Here is a 21,511-nt window from a genome sequence, read left to right on the forward strand (position 1 = left end):
CTATGAGTATCAAGTTCAATACAGATAGTGAAATAATTTGCAGGAAGTATATAACAAAACTGAATTGAACCAAAGCCTATTTAAAAAAAAAGGAAAAAATATACTCCCATCATATTTTTTAACTGTTTCACAACTGGCTGAAAAGAAAAAGAAAAAAGCCTCATTAAAAAAGAAAAAAAAAAAGCCCAGAACGCACGGGTGCAACGATCTTGCCGGTCTGGCCGATCTGCAGGTCGTTGGGGACGAAGCCCGCGTCCACAGCGGCGCGGCTCGCGCCCACGGCCGCGTTAAGCTTGTCCGCTAGATCGTACAGCAGCTTAAAGTTGTCACCGGACTTTAGGCCGCGCCCTGTGTAGGATGAGAAAGATCATTAGTATATTTGAAACTACTTTAAGAGAATTTTGTTTTCCAAAAATATACAGTTTTTTTTTTTGCATTTCAATTCTTTATTATATTGGCATTCTCTGAGTATCACTTGGTAGACAAATTTAAAATATTTTGATTATGAAAAATCTAGCAAATATGAGTCTTTCCAAAAGATTTACTTAAAAAACATTTACAAATCACAATCACTATAAAAATAAAATAAAATCAAGACTAATCATCATGGCCAGAAAATATTTATATACACATAACAAATGTAGAAAATAATCAGAGTACATACCACCAGAAACAATATTCTTGGCGCTGGTGAGTTCAGGCCTATCAGACTTGGTGAGCTCTTGTGAGACAAATTCCACTAAAGCACTGTTATAATCGCCCTCTGGAGCTTTCTCTACTGCAGCTGATCCGCCTTCCAGAGGCTCAGGAGCGAATGCAGTACCTCTTACGGTGATGACTTTGATTTTGTCTTTTGCTTCCAATGTTAGTACTGCATTTCCTATTAAGTATTAAAAATTTTATTACCCAAATTCATTGCTTTTCTACTAAGAATTTCTTAAACACGCCTTGTATTAAAGTTTGAGAGTGCAGTGGATGGGAGGGGTGTGGGCAAGATGAATAATGGCATCAAAATGTTGAATAGCTAAATAAACTCTGTAAGATATATTATTATTATGATGTATCTTATAATTGTATGTAAAATAACAGTCATTGGCAAGTATGTTAGATGTATTTCATGTATATTTTTGTATTAATTATAAGCGATAAAAAATTTAAATTCTTTATCAGTTAGAGGCATCTCCAGTTAAATAGTAACTGTTATCAGTTTGCTCTTAGCAAAACAAAATGATAAGGTTTAGATAGTGTAAAAATTGTACCAATTTGTGAAAATATTTAATGGACTACATGGTTGTATGTTCTAAGTAATTTTTTGCATAGTATCTATCTAAGATGTCATTTTGAAACATAAAAATATATCAAGGAAATGATATATTTATACAGTTATATAGTATCTCATTTTAGTATGCTCTGCCTGATAAGATTGACTGTGCTAAAAAAACATTTAATATTAACTTAAAATACTAGTTTCTGCATTACTATAGCAACAATTGCACTCAGTTTACATACCTGCATAGATAGTCCTTATGAATGTGTTAGCATCTTTAACTCCAATGATATCGGTAATTGGCGACACATCCAACTTTGCAGCAACCCTGGGCAACACAGCCTTACCAAAAGCAGTGGCTGGTGCCAAGATATGTGTAAAATTGAACTGTTTCTGCGTTGCTAATATTAAGGGGGTCAAGGACTCTGCAGTGAACCCTTTAAATGCATCACTCTCAGCCACAAGCACTTTGGATATTCCATTTGCTTTAGCAACGGCTTCGGCTGCCTAAAATTGTTATATACACTTAGCAATCTACTAATAATAATAAACATTCAATAAATCTTGTCATTATTACTTTATGAAGAGATTTAATTTAGAATGTTAAATAGACTACAAAAAATTTTAGAAAGTGTCTGTTATATGGTCATGTTTAAAATGAGTTTGAAAAAATATGTTTAAAACACTTACTGGGCCACATTTTGTACCAACAACCAGAACAGAGATTTCACCACCAATCTTTTTTGCAGCACTTATGGCATTTTGAGTGGCTGGCAGTAGGACTTCATTATTGTGCTCCGCTAACACTAAAGTACTTTGTAGACGACGAAGCTAAAATAAAAAATGAGTTGAAGAATTTGGACGTCTTTCGTAAGTTTGTAAAAATTATAGTTACTTACATAGGAAACAAATATTTTTAATTATATACCAACCTGAGTGTAAAACAGTAATTGCCTGCTGAGAGGGGAAAACATTTTTGTGCTTAAATTTTATTCTGAGCCTTATAGAAAAGAAAAATATTATTTACATGAAACTTTACAAAAGGTTACAAAATAAAAGTCAAAGTCCAATCAAAATCAGTTCCTTAGTGACGTACGTGTTAACTTTACCGATTTGCCGATAATTCCATTTCCCTGAACACATGTAACATGAAAACAATTATTTTTGTCTTCAATTCACTTATCTACATATTTTCAATTCAAAGTATAGAATATTATGATCTTAAATTGCAATAATCGTTACTCATTACTATAATACAATACCTGTTAAACACAATGCATTTTAAAATAATATTCTTTTACGATAAAAAATATTATCTGTTCATATAATATTATATATTGTGATGTAGTGAACGTGTGCGTTATGTGAGATTTTCGTGTTATTTTGTATTTCATTCAAAATACGCAGAGCCATTGTCATGGGTCGCGGACGAATTTTAACTAGTAATATTCTACGATTTTTAAATATCGATTTTTACATTTTACAACATAAAAATATTTGTATGCCATTGCCCATTTCATTAATTTACGTCAGCTGTCAAGTTCTGTCTGTGTCAACTCCTGTTTCATTTCATTGACAACTGTCAGTTTGCTTTCAGTGATACTGATCATTTTCTCATTCCTCAATCCTCAGTCGTCACTCGTCACTAAGTCGTTTCGCGTTCTTTGATAATCGGTGTCGTGCGTCGTTTCTTCACTTTGTTTATCTAGAGCGCGAACATTTTAGCTTAATAAACTTAAAAATAAAAATAAAAAATTGAGTTTATTGCTGTTTCTTGAAGTAATTCTATTAATAAACATTAATTATGTCTGCTTTACCTATCGTATCAATAACCAGAAGAGAAACTTTCAGTTCCTGCCACCGATTGCATAGGTAAGTTGAAAAGTTAAATATTTAATATTGTGAAATGTAATTTATTTCCAATTATTTTACTAACGATTAAGAAAAAAAAAATCTCAAGTAATGTAATCATTCAGTTATCGTCTAATTTGTTAAAAGGTTGAGTAACAACTAGATAATAATAATTGTGATTATTAACTTTTAACAATAATTATATCCGCGCTTCTTTATCTTTAACCTTTTATCTGTTTTTAGCCCTTTTTTAAGCGATGAAGAAAATAAGAAACTGTATGGAAAATGTAATAATCCAAATGGACATGGTCACAACTATGTTGGTAAGGTTTTTTTTGTTCATTCGTATTTGTTTCTTAGTTGCACTTATTGCAGTTAATAGTACCTGCTGCATTGGTTAATTGTGAATAATCAACTAACTTTCTATAAATATTTACATGCTTGGTTGCCCAAGAATAATTTATGATTGATAGAAAATGTTCTGTGTACTCATACATTTTCACAAGTATAAATAATATTCTACGCTAACTTATTAGTATTTTTATTTTTTATTTATTTATTTTTTTATTTATGATTCAAAGAACAAAACGTAAAGGTTTTTTATATCCTTTTTATACTTATTCATTATAATTTATCATGCATCTTATAAGTTTCATAAACAGGGCATGCAATAAATTAATTTAATGGACAACAATAAAGTGTGTAAAACATAGATAATATTCTTCTTATTCCTGGTATGAACAATAAAACTGATTGACATTATCAATCCAACTCAAGCTCTTATATATAGTTATATTTAATACTGTATAAATGTGCAATAAAAAATACTACTTCTACGACAAGATCCTTATCTTAATTGATTCAGAATTACTATTATTTGCCTAATGAATAAACATAACTTGAAACAGGTTTGTTTTACATACAAGAAAAATTTAATGAATTGATTTTTTTTTAATAGTGCTTGTTACGGTAAAAGGGCCAGTGGATCAGCAAACAGGAATGGTGATGAATGTGCATGATCTAAAACAGTACATGCAACAGGCTATCATGGATCCATTAGATCACAAAAATCTAGACCAAGATGTACCATATTTCAAAGCTGTGGTAAGATGATTGCTGTATGTAATAATAATAATATTGTTCAAAGCTAAAGAGTACTCGAAAGATTCCAAAAAATCTTTCACCATTGGATTTGTATGTGATCCTAGACTACTATAGACACCAGCAAAACCCAGGTAGATTGCTAGTATACATATATCTGATGTGTAGATTGTTGGCTCAACTTTTGCCAAAAAGTATTTTTAGACTTTGTGTAATTTACTTAAAAGTTAAATTAACTAATCAATTATGTGAATAATGATAACTTGATCTTAATATTAAATGGAAATTTAAATCAGTGAATTATTCATAATACATTTGTATCTCCTTGATCTTGTAAAATGGTATTATAATCATGAGTTGCTTAGAGCAACAAGACAACAGTATCATTTCTATCCCATAAATAAAAAATGTATTTTCCATAAGATTGGAATAGCTTCACAAATCGATTTTATTGTGGTTAAATAAAGAGATAGTCTCTTTAATATAAAACCATTTATATGGCTGCCTTGAATAGATACATAAAATGAGCAATGCTCATCCAATCATTGTATCCATTAATAGAATCTTAATACTATATTTTGTTATTTTCAGGTCAGTACCACTGAGAACCTGGCTATTTTCATATGGGATTCACTTCAGAAGGTGATGCCGAAACCTCAGCTTTTGCATGAAGTAAAAATATTAGAAACTGAAAAGAACCATGTTGTCTACCGCGGTGGTACTACTTTCCCTCGCAAAAAATTCGACTCATCCAGCTTACACCCTGGAAACCATAACCATGTTTCTTCAGACTCCGATTAGAATATCAATTGACTGCATACTTACAAGGAATTTTGAATCTAATATTTTTATATATACAGGGGCCATTCCATTTCATACTAGCTTTATAAGTGTTGCCAGATAAAATTTATGATATATTTTTACAATTAAGGTAAAAACTAAGGATAATTCGCGATGATGTAAGGATTTGTTACGCGCACAGTAATATTTAGAAGTTTATTCTTGCCAAAATTATTTATCTGGTTGCAAGTTGCACTTGTTATGCACATCAACACATATATTTAGTATTAGCTTTCTTATGTACATGTTAGATATTATATGAATCTGATTTTTAAATAAATTTCAATCAAAAGAGTTTTTTTTTATTACACCAAAAAGCTAAAAGGTATTCTTTCACTTTAGGGTGAATTTAAAAACGAATGTAATTCATAGCAAACTATAAAATTTTATTAAGTATCTTATTTTACATAGACCTCTTATTGAATTAAAATATTAATAATTTTTAAAGGATATAAATATATTATAAATACATAATTGTATTATTGCAGCATTTCAATTATTTTGAACAAATACATGTTCATCACAAAAACAAAAAAATACTCAAGAGAATAATTGTTTCTATAATTATAAGAAAGTAAGACAGAATACAATTTAAAAACAGTAAATTCCTTATTTCTAATTAAAATCTAAAAGAATTGCTTTTAATCACCCCAAAAATTCTTAAAACTTGTAATTTAACTCATATTAAAACTAGGCAGACTTAGTAAACTATCACAATAATAATAAACAGCTGCTTTTCAAGCTAATACCTTGTCATTATGATGTAAAAAAAATTAATATATAAATTTTGCAGCTGTAACTAACACCTTAAACTGTGTTTTAATACAAGCATTAATTCAGAACAATAAATGCTATATGCAGAATAAATATATAGGTAGTGTAAAAACTTGACAACTTTTAAAAATACCATAAAATAAAATACAGATAAATAATACCTATAACGCATTGTCACCCTTAAAATTATTCATTGCACTCGATTTAAATTCATTTAATCTAAAAATCACAGATTGGCACTAAATACATAAATAATTACAAAAATATTTTTTGTAACTCTATTTAAATAGGAAATACAGTATAAGTCACTGCAATAAGCACGGACCAATCACTCAATCATACAACTAAAATAAACTTTTAAATGTTATTTTAAATAAATTAAATAAAAAATGTTCTGTCATTCTAAGGCAGTTCCCATCTAAATAGAGTTGTTATGTCCCAATTTCCAAATACCGTTATTCGTGCGCCACTACCAAATTAAATGGCCAAATTGTCATCTTTTTTGCACGGATGTCTAACAGTAATGTACGGAACACCCAACTCGAAGTCGTTTATCGGCCAATAGCGTAACTGCGGTTTTTGTTCTGGTCTCTCTTCGGATACATTGAAATACGCGAATAGTACAAGTGCGGTGTAACTGGCTATGAATATTAGTATGTGCCAAGCTCCGTGCATGTATGGGAAGTCGATGTAAAGCCAAGCGTCGCAGAACATTCGGTCTATTATCCAACAGAACATTGCGAGAAAGCTGACTGCGACACAACGCAGGCCGAGGCGAAAAACGCGCGCGCATTTTACCCTGGAATTATTAAAAAATATTAGGAAGGTCACATTTTTTATCTTTCAAATTATTTCTCAGTCATATATAATGTAGCCAGTACAGTAACCTAGGAAAAACATAAAGTAGAAAATAAAACGCGAAATGAACTAGTTATAATTTTTTTGTACACTAAAATTTTATATATTTTTCGTAAAACTTTTTCCATACAAGTCGTTATACAAACGAAGTATCCTGAAATATGAAACTCATAACGTTGATCATCTATATATGTATATTAATATTTATTTACGCATAAAATTAAATCAAAGGAAAATTAACAATGACAAAAAGTCTTTGTTCCTCAACAGATAAAGCAAAATTAATCGCCTCATCGTTTTAATGACAAAGTATATACACGCACACATTCATTTGTTCAATCGGTTTAGCTCTAACACTTATGTGTAGTAAATCACCTTAACATTATATTAGTCCTATCGTAATCGTAGATGTAGGGTATTTTAGAAAATGATGTATTATTTTATATTATACTAGTTGACCCGGCAAACACTGTTGTGCTTTACACTCATCATTCAGAGGTATGAAAAATGTATCTTGGGCTAACCTAACCTAACCTACCCGATATGCACAATTTTTTTTACAAGAATCGGTCCAGTCTTTTTGAAGGAGTATGGTTAATAACATTGCGACGCGAGAATTTAACAACTAATTTTTAACAATTAATTATATAAATATGTATAATGGAACATCGTTGAGGAAAACAAATTCTGAGAAAATAATCGGAAGAATGAAGGGTTAATTTCATGGTGTTCAAATAAAAATATGTATAAAAAATTTTTTAATAACCCGTTATTTATAATTAATTACCTTAAGTATGTTTACATTACGAAAAATACAAATTACACGAACCTTTTTAACTCTTTACATAAGAATCCCAGAGAAGGCAGTGCGAGGGTCATTAGAGCGAATGCGTTCGCTTTCGGGTGCATCACCAGAAACCCGGTCGATAACACGGAGAAAACGCTAGAATAGAAAGCTAGCACTCTCCTGGAAATAAAAACAATAGTTGTTAATAAATAAAAATGCTTGATTGATCTTAGCATACATTGTGTTTCCTAATGTGAATCAGATTAGATTAATTAGAAATCAAATTAGACAAAAAGAAATATAAGGGTTCGCCTGTTTTACCTATATTATTATAAACTATTTCAAAATATTTTCTAGCTATGGAATGTCATATTGAATGAGATGTCGTGATGCATATTTTTTTATTATCATAAGACGTAAGCAATTTTAGTCACCACGCAAATTAGCTGTTCATGAAACTAATGATATTAAAATCGTTTTTTTTACAGAGTCGACTAATGCTTTGCAAATCATTACATTATTGTTAATTGTATTCCAAAAACGATTTATGTCTTCACATAATTTCTAGTTAAAAATCACCCATTTCAGTAACGAAAGCACATCATAACGCAAATGTCACAAACATATTTAAAAATAAAAAAAAATATGGCAGTTTAATCTTACCGCTTACAAGATTAGGTGCTCAACCTATTCCGCCGGCTATAAACCGCAAAACGTATTAAGACTAAGTAACAATGTTTTTAGAGTAGGTCATTTTGTAACCCAGAATACAACGTTGCACTGGCGTTGGCAACTTGGCAACTAATATTAGGTAATGAATGCAATTAATACGATTTAATTAAATGCCATCTCGCATCATACGGCCGTAAGACTCTTGGCTTCCTAGGTGCAATATTATATTGTAATGAGTTAACAGTATTAAATTAGACTCGGTCGTTAATTTTTGTTATTAGTTCATTGATGAAGCAAACAATAAATATATATCATATGAATTAATTTTTTTAGTTTTTTCTAATATATTAAAAGTAAAGACTTAACTAGCTAATTATAACAGAATACAAAGTCACATCTAACAATATCAGATAACAGGCATTCTAAGAGTAGAGAGGATCATCTGAAAACATAATACTCGGCCCTAACTGTTAATCTGATTTACATAGAGAAATCGGGCATTTTTTTTTTGTGTAAACGGGATAAGTCTAAAGTCTAAAGAAGATTTAATTGTCCTAATAACTCACAAATCAACATAACTTTTATGGTGTGATGACTTGGATTATGTTATCTAATAAAACCATTTAAAACACAAAACATTTTACCTATAAACAAGAATATAGCATTGTATAATAATGTAAACATGGTCATTCTTCATGATAACAGTATTTTTTTCAAGGTTAATCCACAATGGAACGCGACTATTGCGACTTAATTTTGCTTTTAGATGTGTTTTTGTAAATGATTATATAAGCTCCAAATAATAATAATCGTAGATCATAATAATATATTACGAGTAGGTATAGTTCAAATTTGAAGCTTTATTATGTTATGTGTGATGAAGCTATGTACCCATCATTCGTTGATATAGTTACGGAAGCGAAGATTCTTCAAAAGGACGATTTAAAAAAAATTATGTTATTATTAGTTTATTTTGTATGCGTAATATTTTTAGTTTTCCACTAACGTGTTTGGACCATAACGAACACATTTGAAATACACGACTCCTTTACGTGAATACTTTGAATATTGCAGATCCTGGTTTGCAGTTGTTGTTTGTAGTAAATGTCCGGGAGTAGAGCACGCTTCGTTACGGCATGGGCCAGCACCGCGCCGGGGAGGGCAGTACAACGTTGTCCAAACAGGGGCGAGAAATAGAAGCATGCGATGCACTATTTTGTGCATTTTTCATATAGTGGAAGGGGGGACCGATCAATATCTTATTCCTAACCCTTCCCATTTCCTTCCTTATTTCTCGTCGTCAATTCTTCCTGTATCCCTTTCATTTATAAAAGCTTTCCATGCATTTGCAGAGGTAGTTCTAATTTTTATGGGCTGTGATGGTCACTTGCCATCAGGTGACCCAGCAGCTCAGTTTCCCGCTCTTACATACAAAAATGTTAACGCGGCGTCACGTGCGTATTCGTAACAGAAGTAGCCTACGTGTATGTAACATTGTATGTAACCTTCGTGCCAAATTACATAATACAGATTCGATCTGTTTTTATATGAAAGAGTAACAAACATACATTCTTACAAGCTTTCGCGTTTATAATATAACATAAATAGCAAGATTTATTATATAAATTCTAGACAAAATAACATTTGAGAACAAACTTTCGACTATCGCACTCTTTTATACATACAGCTATTACCAATTCTTCTCACGCTTGGTATCAAAGGCCGTATAGAATGACCATATCTTATCACTCACGAGCCTCATTGTAGGCCATTACCCAATTCAAAGGACGGCAAATCAAATGGCACATAAAGTTATTCTATCACAGTACATTTGCACTCAACGCACTCGAAGCTCTTTATCGTGATAAGAATACGCCCTTGTAGCATTTACTTTGTTTACGAGAAACCCTTGTTTGCTATCGAGCTTGAATCTCGACTATTTTTGATCGTTCTATTTTATTTATTCTATACTACTCTTCTTTAGAACTATTGATTATTACTTATACCCATAATATCCTAAGTGACTAATTGATGTAACTGTGCGAAAAAAAAAGGAAATCGATGCATGATAGATTGTTTGCGTTTAATTCTTTAAATTGATTTTAATGATCACATAAATCTACACATAATTGTGTTAACCTTGAATGCGATACATATAATATCAGTAATTTACGTCAGTTAATAAAACTTTCTGTAGTTACCTACTTAAACCCTTTATTTCAAATCGAGTTCGATAAGGCAAAAAATATTGTTTTTTAACTATTAAAATAAACTTAATACAACATCCGTAATTAAGTTTTATGTATTATAATTATTACGTGACGTATTTTGTTATACTTAAGCAAGATTGTAATTCATCGAGCGCGAATTTAAGATAAGCTAGTGGTATATACAAGTAACTACTGACTAGACAGATTTCATTGTTATAATTTAACCTTTGCACGTGTTATTTCAACAGTTCAAAACTTTTACATATTGAGCAGATTCATACAACACGCACAAGTAATCTTTTATCTCAATTATTACACTAATTAGCGTTAAATTAGCATTGTATTTACTATTTAATAAACCCTTCACGCAAAAAGGGGAGTGATATAAGTTTAACGTCGATTTTTGTGTCTGTCTGTGGCACCGTAGATTTCAAACGGATGGACTGATTTTTACGCGGTTGGACACACTCTTACTTTGACGTAGCCTACATGCAACACTGGATTATAAACCTGCTGCCAACATATATAGATGCTTTGATATATGCCATGCCATGATCATGCCAAGATATAGCTGAGATCCCACAAGCTTACGATAAAATATAATATGTAAGACAGAATGTTTACAAAACTTGTATTATTCCTTTAAATAATGGGGCAATTTAACGGGCCAATGACGTGAAGCTGTGAATGCTGTTCAACATTAATAGTTATATACGTTAAAAATCCCAGGTCTAAAGTCAATACGAAATAATATTTATGAATTATTTTTTTATAACTTTATCAAACACTGATTTGTTTATTACGCATATAAAAAAAGAGTAGTGTTCTCAAATTATCGTGAATCGAATTAAAAATTACGCGTTCGAAAAAAAGCTTAACAAAAAGAATTCCATATTATTCTATAACTTATAATTTTTACTTAATTAAATAACTACTATAAACTGCAATTTGATCTTCAATCTACAATTGAAAAAAATGGAATCTATTCATGTATATGTAGGTATGGTTTTAAACCTATTTAATTGATTGTCAGAGATTAATATACAATGTACATGTTTACTTAAGGTTTTCTATAAGTTATTGTAATGGGATGGATGTAAGTACATTGTATTTATATAATATATTCAGAATAAAGCAGATTATATGTATATACATATAGGTCCAGATATTTGGTGATTAAGTAGGCGTAACAGGGACACCAAAAATTCATGTTTCTCATAAAGTTATATTGTTGGTAATACTATGTCAACATTGATATAAATCAAATGACATGGGTAAACATTAAACAATATTTTTATTATAAACAACTTACCTGTTGCCACCTAAAAACTTTGGGAAATATCTTTTTGGTAAAAACATTGCAAATGCAGCCATGAACACCCATAATATTGCCAATTCATCCAGCAGTTGCCCTAAAATATTTAAACATAATAAGTATAATAAACATTATACCTACAACAGTAATACCAATAACAATAACTTGAAAAATCCAAAAAGGCAAATAAAATTAATGGTTATGTGCAGAAAACTGGTTTATGTTTTATCCAAAAAAGTGCTGAGGATTTTGACCCTTTATGATTAAAAATAAGCCTGCTGATAAATTCTTTATTGTTGGATTGTTAAATTAAAATTATTGATCCTTACCCACTAAACTTAGAGTTGCATGGAAATATGCTGAACTTATTCCAACTACCATCAATAGCACCCACAATATATTAATAGCTGGATTGAAAAATTTTGCATATCCTTGAAAAAGATGTATCAATACTGGTGGAAATAAAAAGAATAGCACATTGCTAACCTGAAATTAAAAAACCTGTTAATAAATAATATGTTAGTAATCCATGATATTATCTATATGTAAACCGATTGACTTCACTTAAAAATAAATTCACAAATTTTATGTCTAAGCATGATCATATGGCTGAGATTGATCTCAAATATAAAAAAGCCGCATTGAAATAAACCCTGGCCTATGAGCCAAAAAAAAGTTAAAAATAAACATACCGTGTTAACGAATTCTGCTATCATAGGTGTAATGGAATAATTCGATTCACACCAATCCACAGGTGAGCTGCCACGTTCCAAATGAGACCACATTTTGTTAAGATATTCTTTGTTTTAAGCCTCGCTGTGGTAAAAAATAAAATAAATTAACTTGGTGTAACTGTACCCGATGTTATGGGTATTCAACTTGAACGTTGTTTTGAAATATAAACAACGAAATTCAGTAGTATAAAAGGCAGATTTAAGTCTGAAATGTCGTTAATATCAAATTTAAATACACAATTTCACTGGAAATACTACGTGCAGTCGTATCCACATACAATTGTTGAATGAATGGCACAGAAATCACAATGAATCATTGACTATAACATCGTGTTTGTATTTTGATACGGACCTTTCAATTTATTTTATCAACAATAAAGTAACGTTGACTTTTCGCAAGTAGTGACAAACACAGTGACAACTGACAAATGACATTTATTGAGTTCGAACTATGGAGGGTAGAGGTAAGGAGAGTCATCACATATGGTAGGAAAAAAAATAGTGTCCAGCTGTAAGCTATAAAATAACAGTTCAAAAACCTTCCACCTTCCGGTGCTGGTGTAGACACAGTGCATGGTATGAATGTAGCAGTTATAAGCGAATTGAAGTACGCCGAGTTGAAAAATTTAATATTATTGTCGACTAAAGTAGTTACTTATTGAAAATGTCAACTATTCGCGTAGTAAAAAATTATGTAGTAAATATACCCTTTAAGATTTATTATGAGAAAACGTGTTAGCTAGAGTTATTTTATTTCCTGAATTGTAAATAGTACGTTTATTGATTTTTTAAGTCCCTTTAAAATTCACCCTGGTGCCAATGTGGCGCCACCCTAATTTGTTGCATTTCGACGGACACTTTTTCATGTACACAGATGATTCACTAAATTATTAAAATATATCAATTTGCTCACTACTCAATTCCATGGCCCAAGGGATTAAATATAAGCATACCAAATACATACCAAATTTCTTGTTGATTGTACTCAATTAAACCATATTAAATTTTAAATTAGTTTTTCATTAAAATTACTTACAGCCAAGAATAATGTATGATGCTAGTTCATCCGGTAAAACTTCTGGTTAGTATTTATAACATGTGAATAATAACTATTGACTTATTGAATATCATAGCATCTATTTCATTTCGTTTCATTCTGCTATTTACCAGGTGTTCACGTCAGAACTAAACATGCATAGATACATAAAATTTCCGAATGTCTAACATTTGTTAATGTTCTTATCATCTCGGGTAATCCTATGTATTTATACTTTCGGTTTAATTCAGTATTAACAAAACGATTATAATTTTTAGCTCACTCAGACTCAGAAGGTATAGCATTCTCAAATTTCTGGAGTAGTGTTAGTATAGACGAAGAAGTTTTAAGAGGTATAAAACTAAGAGAAGTGAAACCATCAAAGTGTTTACAAAAAGAACGTATGCCTGTAGATCTTAATTTCGACATAAAAGCAACATCCGTCAAAAAGATTCACCGGAAGTAATTAAACATTTTTATTATTAGATTTCAGAATACCTACATGAAACTAATATACAAGTTTCGCTGGTGCCGAACGAGCCTATTTGGGTTTCTATATGAATCGAATTTTATTTATTTACTCACTTGATTTTTGTTAGCATTCCTTTATATTATAAGAATGCTTGTATTTCAATATTATCATCAATTATCAAAACGCAGAGAAACACCTTGAGAATAGGCCTGTAAGAAATATTGAGACAGAATGGACGAACAATTTGTTGACTCAGGAGATCTTTTTAATTCCTATGTGTTTAATATTTCAGGAAAGAATGGACCAAATCGTGTTTTCAAAAGAATCTTTGTCGCGTTTCATACTGTAAACCAATCCGTTCTTCAACGCATGCACCAAGTCGTGGCACGCATTGCAAATATAATGAATATCATCGCAGTAGCAATAAATCTAGGTATAAGTGCCCTATGAGAATAGCTGAACTTGCTGCTCCTTCCAAACGCCATTGTTTAGAAACATGGAGAAATAAAGGCAGTATGCTTCCAGACTTCATGGTACATATAATTTTTTGCATGTATCGCTGTAAGATTGTAAAAAGCATAAGAGTACAAACTAAATCGCGATTACAATCTCTATTATGTGATCTAAGGCTGTTTTAAATTTTTCGGTAACCCAGTAAATGGGGCATTTCAATGGATGGTAAATGGTCATAAAATAGGTAAAGGTCATAAAAGGCTATTCAAAGTTGCAATAGTTAGCACAAAACGAATATTCATATATATAGCGAAAGCGTATGATTAACAAATAGAAAAATAAAAAAAATGTGCTTATCTAAAATATGAATCTAAGCAGTATACATATGGGTACGCTGGCTACCCAATTATAAGTAATCATCAATTAAGTAGCAAAAAAGCGGGATATCCCCTTGCAAAATCCTGCTTTTTAATAATACATATCTTAAATTGCAAAAATATATATTAAGAAATTATATTATAAGGCCGACAGATTACGAGAGCACGTTATGGATCAGAAACCACTAGTTCATATCAGTGATGCAATTGTTTGTTTTAAATCGAAAAAAATGCAAAAAACAAGGTACGTATTACATATTAAGCGATACAATTTTTTGTTACATTTAAAAAATATTTGACTGAATATTACAATATATTATTTATGTATTAGGCATAGAACCAGAGATGGAGATACCAAAGTCACAGATAAAAATTATAACAAGACGAAATTGCTATGTGCACTATTTGGATATGAAATACATAACAGATTGTTAAAACGTGTAAAAATCATATTAAAACCTGAGTAAGTACCACCACAAGACACATACTGAAGGCTAGTAGTACCTGCGACTTCATCGAGTTTGTCAATAAGTACTTAGATGGACTTTAACGCCTTCCCCAGCTCAGATACCGTATCGATTTCCGGAATAAATAATACATAAGATCCTTCCTCGGAGTAGGTGCTATAACCATACCAAGTTTCATCATAATCCGTTCAGACAGACAAACATTTTTTAAATTACATTTTATACTTAAGCATCGACAATAAAATGCCACAAAGAAAATCAAAATATCTTCAATGTACAGAATTTGACCCCGACCACATTTATTATAGTGTAGATTTAAAAAATATGCAAGTAAAAAATTAAATAATGAATTTTTAGGTTACAAAGACTTTCGGAAATAATAAATAACGAGATAATTAAAATTTCAAGTAATAAAAAGAAAACAAAATGGTTTAATTATAAAACACGGTGTGAAGTAGCAGATAAGGTACAATGGAAAACATATTATGTGAAACAGATATTTTTTATTGATTTATAAACAATATTTATTGAATATTGTTGAACAGGTGACGATTTGGATATCGTCTATCTTAGAAGAATCATCGTTGAAGCTCATAATGGATGAATATCAAGGTGAATAATCTAATTAATGATTGTTCATAAATATGTAAGTTGTTTATTTATTATTGTCCGTTGTTTGATATTACAGAGTTAGAAGACTTGGAAGGACACGTATGGGATATAATAGACGATCTTTTACACGAAGTTGCGGTAAGCGTTCCTACCTAATTTGTTATAATTATTATTGAAAATATAAACAAGTTCAAACAATTTTTAATTTTTAGAAAATCTGTAAATCTGAAAGTGTAACACTATTGGAAAACGGTACTGTTTCAAGAAGCAATAGTTACATTTCGATTTCTAGTAATAAACCTAGCCTAAGTTCTGGTATTCAAGATGAAGGTAGTATTCACGATGAAATTACACATCAGTTAAATGAAATATTGAGCATAGATGAACCTGATTTAGAAGAACCGTTAACCTATGAAAATCAATCAGATAGAATAAAACTAATCACCGAAATGACCGTTTCGATTTTATCCGATGTTATTGATCAGACAGTAGCTAGCGATTTGGAGGATCAAATAAGTTTAGAAAATTTCACCATATCCTTAATCGACACGATAATAGAAAAGATTTTAAGTAAAACCCTTTATAATAATGACAATAAAATATATACTGTAAACGAAAGTCTCTATAATGCTGAATCTGTTGGGAATATAACAAACATGAGCGTTAAAAGTGAAACTTACGAAGAATTAAATGACATAAAAGCAGAAACAAATGACGCGTCGACAATGGAGCATATTATTATGGAAGCGTTACCGACAGACCTCAGAAAAACAGAGTCAAAAAGCGATAAGGATGTCATTAGCAAGGAAATAACAATAGAAAACGAAGATATCAACCAAGAAAATATATCTGAAACTACCGATGATAGTTTTAAAAAAGTAAAATTTTCTGATATCAATATCGGTAATTATATATATGTAGTAAAAAAATATTATTCACATTTTTTTTTATTCGGAAAGAGTTATTGTTTTTATTCCTAATCTTTTTATTTGAGGCTTGAATATACGTTAATAAGTTCAATTACTTTCAGATATAAATAGCAAGATCATGCAACGTTTCGATGATAGGTAATAATAAAGAATATTTTATGCACAAAATTTAAGATATCTTTAACAATTTCGAAAACCTTTAACATTCAATTTATTACTTTCCGGTAGTTTTGATGGCGCTATAAAGATAAATGCTTCGGAGAACAATTTTTTACGAAACGACCCTAGGAATTTTCGTAAAAATATTAATTTTGCCCCCGCCAATGATCATGTTATAAGTAAGTACTAATACCAACTAGATGTATGAAATAACGTAACTTTTGTTAGAAAAAATTCCCTTATTGCTAACATTTAAATTTTTTTCAATAATAAAATAATGTTAAATGTGAATTCCCAAATTCAGGTGATGCGGACGAGATTTGGCCTGAAAATATTTTGCCATTAACTGCAAAGCTATCAGCTTCAGTAAGCAAATCAGTTACTTCCTTGGGTTTTATAATAGAATCGGAAGAAGTAACTACTTCACCGGATCCAATAATAAGAAAGGACACCGAAAAATCATTAGAAGAAGAATTTGTTGCTGAATTGTCGAATTTAACTGATACAAAAACGGAAAATTTTGAGGAGTTATATACCAGATTCTCACCTGAACTAAAATCTTTAGACGTCGAACTTAACGCAGGTGACAATAAGAAAAGTAACGAATCAATTGAATTTGGTGGTGAAGAAATTTACATAGAAATGATGAATGTTTTGAACAAAGAGGAGGAGAATGAAATGAAGATTAATATCCTCCATAATTTAAATTTGGCCACGCTACCTATAATTGATATTCACTCTGAAATATCAGATAATTTAAAAAGTCTTGTTACTAAAGAGAAGGGAGTACAAACAAAGTTATCCGAAGACAAAAAGGAAAAGCAAGGTATGAATGTAAATTATCATGTAATATGTATAAAAAGTAATCATCAAAATATACTAAGCTAAAAAAATATTAGGGTTATCGACTTTATTCGAACGTCGATTAAAAATTAACAGTACATATACGAGTTGCTGACTTACTACTTATCTATCATTAAAAACTAATTTAAATAGAAAAACAAAAAAAAAACGAATCATCAAAATCGGTTCACAGAGTGGAAAGTTATAAGGTAACAAATACAAAAAAATATAGTCGAATTGAGAATACTCTTTATTTTGAAGTCGGTTGAAAAATAGGTAATTCGATTAACTTTCAGTTCACAAGCAATTAAAATTAAGACAGCACGATCTCCGAATATGGTGTAAAGGCCTCGAGAATGTAATTTCTAATTTAGAAAAATGGCTCTGTTGGATTGAAAATACCCACACTCATGTAGCTCATTTGCGAAATAACGGTATTTGAATAAAAACTTAGATGCTAGAAATTCCTACAGTGAACTATATAATTATATTTTACTTTCTTTTTAGCGGTTGTTAGTAATACACGAAAAATGAAAGGGGAACACCTTAAAAAATGGATCAAATTGAAGGAAAACATAGACTCTGATGTGACAATATGGCTTAAGTTAAACCAAAGACTTGTGATTGGTTTGAATAGCTATAAAAATTATTATGTGAAAAGAGCAGTAAGTGCTGATTAAAATTATATTTTCCTTCACTTGAATTACAAATTTGCAATGCCATATTCAATTAGTATAGTTTATTAATATTCCAATGGGAAGGCCTTAATGCTTGTTGTATAATAAATGCAAGCTAATTACATCAAATTGCGTCAGAACACCTTGTTGCCATATTGGAATGTCTTTTGTTATAAAAATATTTAAAAATACTGTTTAGGAAAGTAATTAAATATGTCAATGCATAGTGTTCTTAGCATGAATGGAGTTGCTTATAAGTTAAAAATATACTATACTACCTCCCTCTTTTTAGGGATCTGAATTAAAATAGAAAACAGTATTAAATTTCTCTATATATAAGGAATCAAATAAAAGACTACTACTTTACTTACTTTATACTGTATTTCAGATAAAGAATACACATCTTCGACACGGAGTGTGTGGATGTAATAAAGCATTTTAGGTTCTGCTAACCGATATCACAAACATTGACATAGAAACATACATCAAGATATTAAAATGCATTAAAAATATAAGCACAAAATTATGTTTCACTTATTTATACCTAGACACCTAGTCACTTAAAGTGTACACTTAGTTGATTATAATCATATTTCCTCACATTGGTGTCACGGCAACCGACAAAGATCCATTTCCCATTAAATGATGCATCTCGAATTCCATCACAATCAGATCCTGTTAACTGTACCCTTATTGTTTCATGGCCTTCGTGTAAAGACAATACAGCGCAGTTTCCATCCTGTCTACCAACAACATACAAGTTGTTTGACAGTGCTGTGATACACAGGATAGGACTGGCTGATTCATGTATTTCTTTAATTATTTCGCCATCTTCCATCTTCATGTGTATGATCTGAAATGTTAAGGTATGAGTTTTTATAGATTTTTAGACAGAATTTTTTTAAACAGACAGAAAAATTAACCAAACAGATTCTATAATTAAATGCAATTGGTAAAATTCTTGCATATTCTTACAAATTTATTTTTTACCTTTCCATCAGCACATCCAACAATGATAGTCTGATCAACCACAATACAGGCATTGCATGCAGATTCTAATTTCTTCTGGAAAATTTGCTCCCTTTTTGCAATATGTGCAGCTGTGACTATGCCACTCTCACACCCTATTAAAAGTATCTTATTTCCAGTTCCAACCTAAAAATAATAAATTTAAAAATATATGTATGTAAAATTTTACAAAAAGTAAGATTAAATTATGTAATTAGTTCAGCTTTTCTAAAAAGTGAAAAGTACAATGCATATTAGAAAAATACTATGAAACAAGAATGGCTTATAAAACTACCAGTAAAATTAACAATGGATAGACACTAGAAATAAAACCAATTTAGTTTTCCTAAAGAAAAGTTCTTACATAATTGAACCATTTATTTATTTACTTGAAGTTGAACATATAGTTACCTCTCTATCATTCTCTACTGCTACATCCTCTTGTGTGATGGCAAGAGCACAGCAGTTGATAGGGCCCTGGTCTTTTAGCACATCATCCAAACATTTTGATTCTCCAACATCCCACAATTTTGCCGTACCATCCCTATAAATAAAATACTATAATTTATTTACTTTTTAAAAAGATTTTTAACACATCAAAATTCACTCAATTACAATTTAAAGCTAAAAATGGTGTACAGTTATTGGTTTAATGTTTGGTTTCAGGTACTATAAAGTAGAGGTACTGTAAATCCATAAGGATGCAGAATTTTTAATACTTTTACAGTACTATCCACATTTAATGTATTATAAAGAAACCATAGTTGAGAGAAAAATTTAACTTCATTAAAAATATTTTCCTTCAATAAGTAGGAACCACAAACTATAATTCAGACAACTGAAAAATAAAATACTTACTTGCTGACAGTTATAACATTCCTTCCTTTTTCAATGATACAGACATCCATTACAGCCATAACATGGCCTTTAAGTGTCACTGGATTGATTCCAGATTGTGCTGACCAAATTCTGGAAGAACCATCAGCTCCAGCAGAGATCACAACTATTCCAGAAGGGAAGAATCTACATTTATATATAGGGCCTCCATGACCCTTTAAGTCAAGTAATTGATCACCTGCAAATTTTGATGAATCAATATAAATTATCTTAGTGTGAATTTTCCTTTAACAGCATATCAGTGGATAAATAAATACTGTGTGAAGTGGCCAACAAAAGCAGCAAATTGTTGTTACATACCTGATCTATTATCCCAAACTAAAAGCTTATCATCTTCACATGAAGATACAGTTAAAAAGTTATCTGCGGCACATAAGGAGATTATAGCTTTCTTGTGGATACCGTGAACTTTTGTTGGAGCCACAAAAGCTACCTTCAAGCCAGATTCATAATGTCTTAGAGCAAGACTAAGGTTTGAATATGAAATTAACTGGAAGGTTTCTGGCACATGTAGCTTTACTTTTACATCAGATTTGTCAAGGGATGCTGATATCTTATCATGTATACTATTTACATTCAAATATTTTGAGGATATCCAGGCTTTACCATGTGGCAATCTGCAAAAAAGAACTGAATATTAAATCTAAATTCAGAATTTCACACTTCGAATAACGATTAGAGTATGACCGAATTGAGCAGGCTCTACAAGTTTAAATAAATCATAAACCGTTTATTTAAATATAATCATTTAAAAAATTTTAAGTGGTCAAGACAGTATAAAATAGAAAAATATAATATGTAAATGATAGTTGGGAGTCACCTTAGAACGTCATTCCAATCACATTGAATACTAACAACCGGCAAATTAGACATATTTGTTTATTATCGCTTCTTCACCAACACGTGTAGGATTTCAGTGTTTTCATAATAAATGGTATTGGAAAGATATCTTTTATTTAAAATGCTAACTTTAATTTTTATAATGAGAACTTGTGTTTATTCTACAATAAAATAAAAACAACTAGAATGTGAACTGTCATTCACCTGTCATTTGTCTGATTAATGACTATCGGAATTCACAATTTGCTTTCTTTTTTACATTTTATAGGTAAGGAACTCTTGAAAATTTAGTAACTATACAAATATATAATAAAACATCTCATGTGAATCAT

At 30.6% G+C, this 21,511-nt stretch overlaps 5 protein-coding genes across 7 annotated transcripts in view; 2 read left to right on the forward strand and 3 right to left on the reverse strand.

Moving 5' to 3' along the window:
- The window catches only part of LOC119829608 (electron transfer flavoprotein subunit alpha, mitochondrial), a 3,886-nt gene extending 1,527 nt beyond the window's left edge, over positions 1-2,359 (reverse strand). Inside the window, exons 1-5 of the mRNA XM_038352206.1 lie at positions 2,200-2,359; positions 1,958-2,098; positions 1,510-1,774; positions 665-880; positions 197-348 (exon numbers count right to left, since the gene is read on the reverse strand). Coding sequence (XP_038208134.1) covers positions 197-348; positions 665-880; positions 1,510-1,774; positions 1,958-2,098; positions 2,200-2,241 — 816 coding nt within the window. The 5' untranslated portion in view covers positions 2,242-2,359. The remainder of the gene's footprint in view (positions 1-196; positions 349-664; positions 881-1,509; positions 1,775-1,957; positions 2,099-2,199) is intronic.
- A 508-nt stretch (positions 2,360-2,867) lies between these two features.
- LOC119829519 (6-pyruvoyl tetrahydrobiopterin synthase) lies at positions 2,868-5,275 on the forward strand. 2 transcript variants are annotated; one of them, XM_038352071.1, is made up of 4 exons: positions 2,868-3,139; positions 3,362-3,441; positions 4,095-4,222; positions 4,811-5,275. In XM_038352071.1, exons 1-4 carry the CDS (start codon positions 3,072-3,074, stop codon positions 5,018-5,020), a joined length of 486 nt encoding a protein of 161 aa, XP_038207999.1. In that variant the 5' UTR covers positions 2,868-3,071; the 3' UTR covers positions 5,021-5,275. The 2 variants fall into 2 exon arrangements, with proteins under 2 accessions (XP_038207999.1, XP_038207998.1); XM_038352070.1 differs by having other exon boundaries at positions 2,870-3,139; positions 4,077-4,222.
- A 336-nt stretch (positions 5,276-5,611) lies between these two features.
- On the reverse strand, positions 5,612-12,780 carry LOC119829690 (alkaline ceramidase). Its single transcript, XM_038352322.1, has 6 exons — positions 12,762-12,780; positions 12,368-12,491; positions 12,005-12,161; positions 11,673-11,772; positions 7,521-7,658; positions 5,612-6,632 (listed from the first exon to the last, which is right to left on the reverse strand). Exons 2-6 carry the CDS (start codon positions 12,458-12,460, stop codon positions 6,311-6,313), a joined length of 810 nt encoding a protein of 269 aa, XP_038208250.1. The 5' UTR covers positions 12,461-12,491; positions 12,762-12,780; the 3' UTR covers positions 5,612-6,310.
- Positions 12,781-15,735: 2,955 nt separating this feature from the next.
- On the forward strand, positions 15,736-18,868 carry LOC119829518. 2 transcript variants are annotated; one of them, XM_038352068.1, is made up of 7 exons: positions 15,736-15,826; positions 15,903-15,964; positions 16,039-16,729; positions 16,857-17,093; positions 17,219-17,740; positions 18,054-18,191; positions 18,265-18,868. In XM_038352068.1, the coding sequence occupies exons 1-4, from the start codon at positions 15,811-15,813 to the stop codon at positions 16,895-16,897; spliced, it is 810 nt and encodes a 269-aa protein (XP_038207996.1). In that variant the 5' UTR covers positions 15,736-15,810; the 3' UTR covers positions 16,898-17,093; positions 17,219-17,740; positions 18,054-18,191; positions 18,265-18,868. The 2 variants fall into 2 exon arrangements, with proteins under 2 accessions (XP_038207996.1, XP_038207997.1); XM_038352069.1 differs by lacking the exon at positions 18,054-18,191.
- On the reverse strand, positions 18,797-21,370 carry LOC119829517 (proteasomal ATPase-associated factor 1). Its single transcript, XM_038352067.1, has 6 exons — positions 21,160-21,370; positions 20,640-20,956; positions 20,301-20,517; positions 19,854-19,986; positions 19,425-19,589; positions 18,797-19,287 (listed from the first exon to the last, which is right to left on the reverse strand). The coding sequence occupies exons 1-6, from the start codon at positions 21,210-21,212 to the stop codon at positions 18,991-18,993; spliced, it is 1,182 nt and encodes a 393-aa protein (XP_038207995.1). The 5' UTR covers positions 21,213-21,370; the 3' UTR covers positions 18,797-18,990.
- Positions 21,371-21,511: the final 141 nt, after the last annotated feature.

This window comes from Zerene cesonia, chromosome 10 (assembly GCF_012273895.1).
Source record: "Zerene cesonia ecotype Mississippi chromosome 10, Zerene_cesonia_1.1, whole genome shotgun sequence".
Lineage (NCBI taxonomy): Eukaryota > Metazoa > Arthropoda > Insecta > Lepidoptera > Pieridae > Zerene > Zerene cesonia.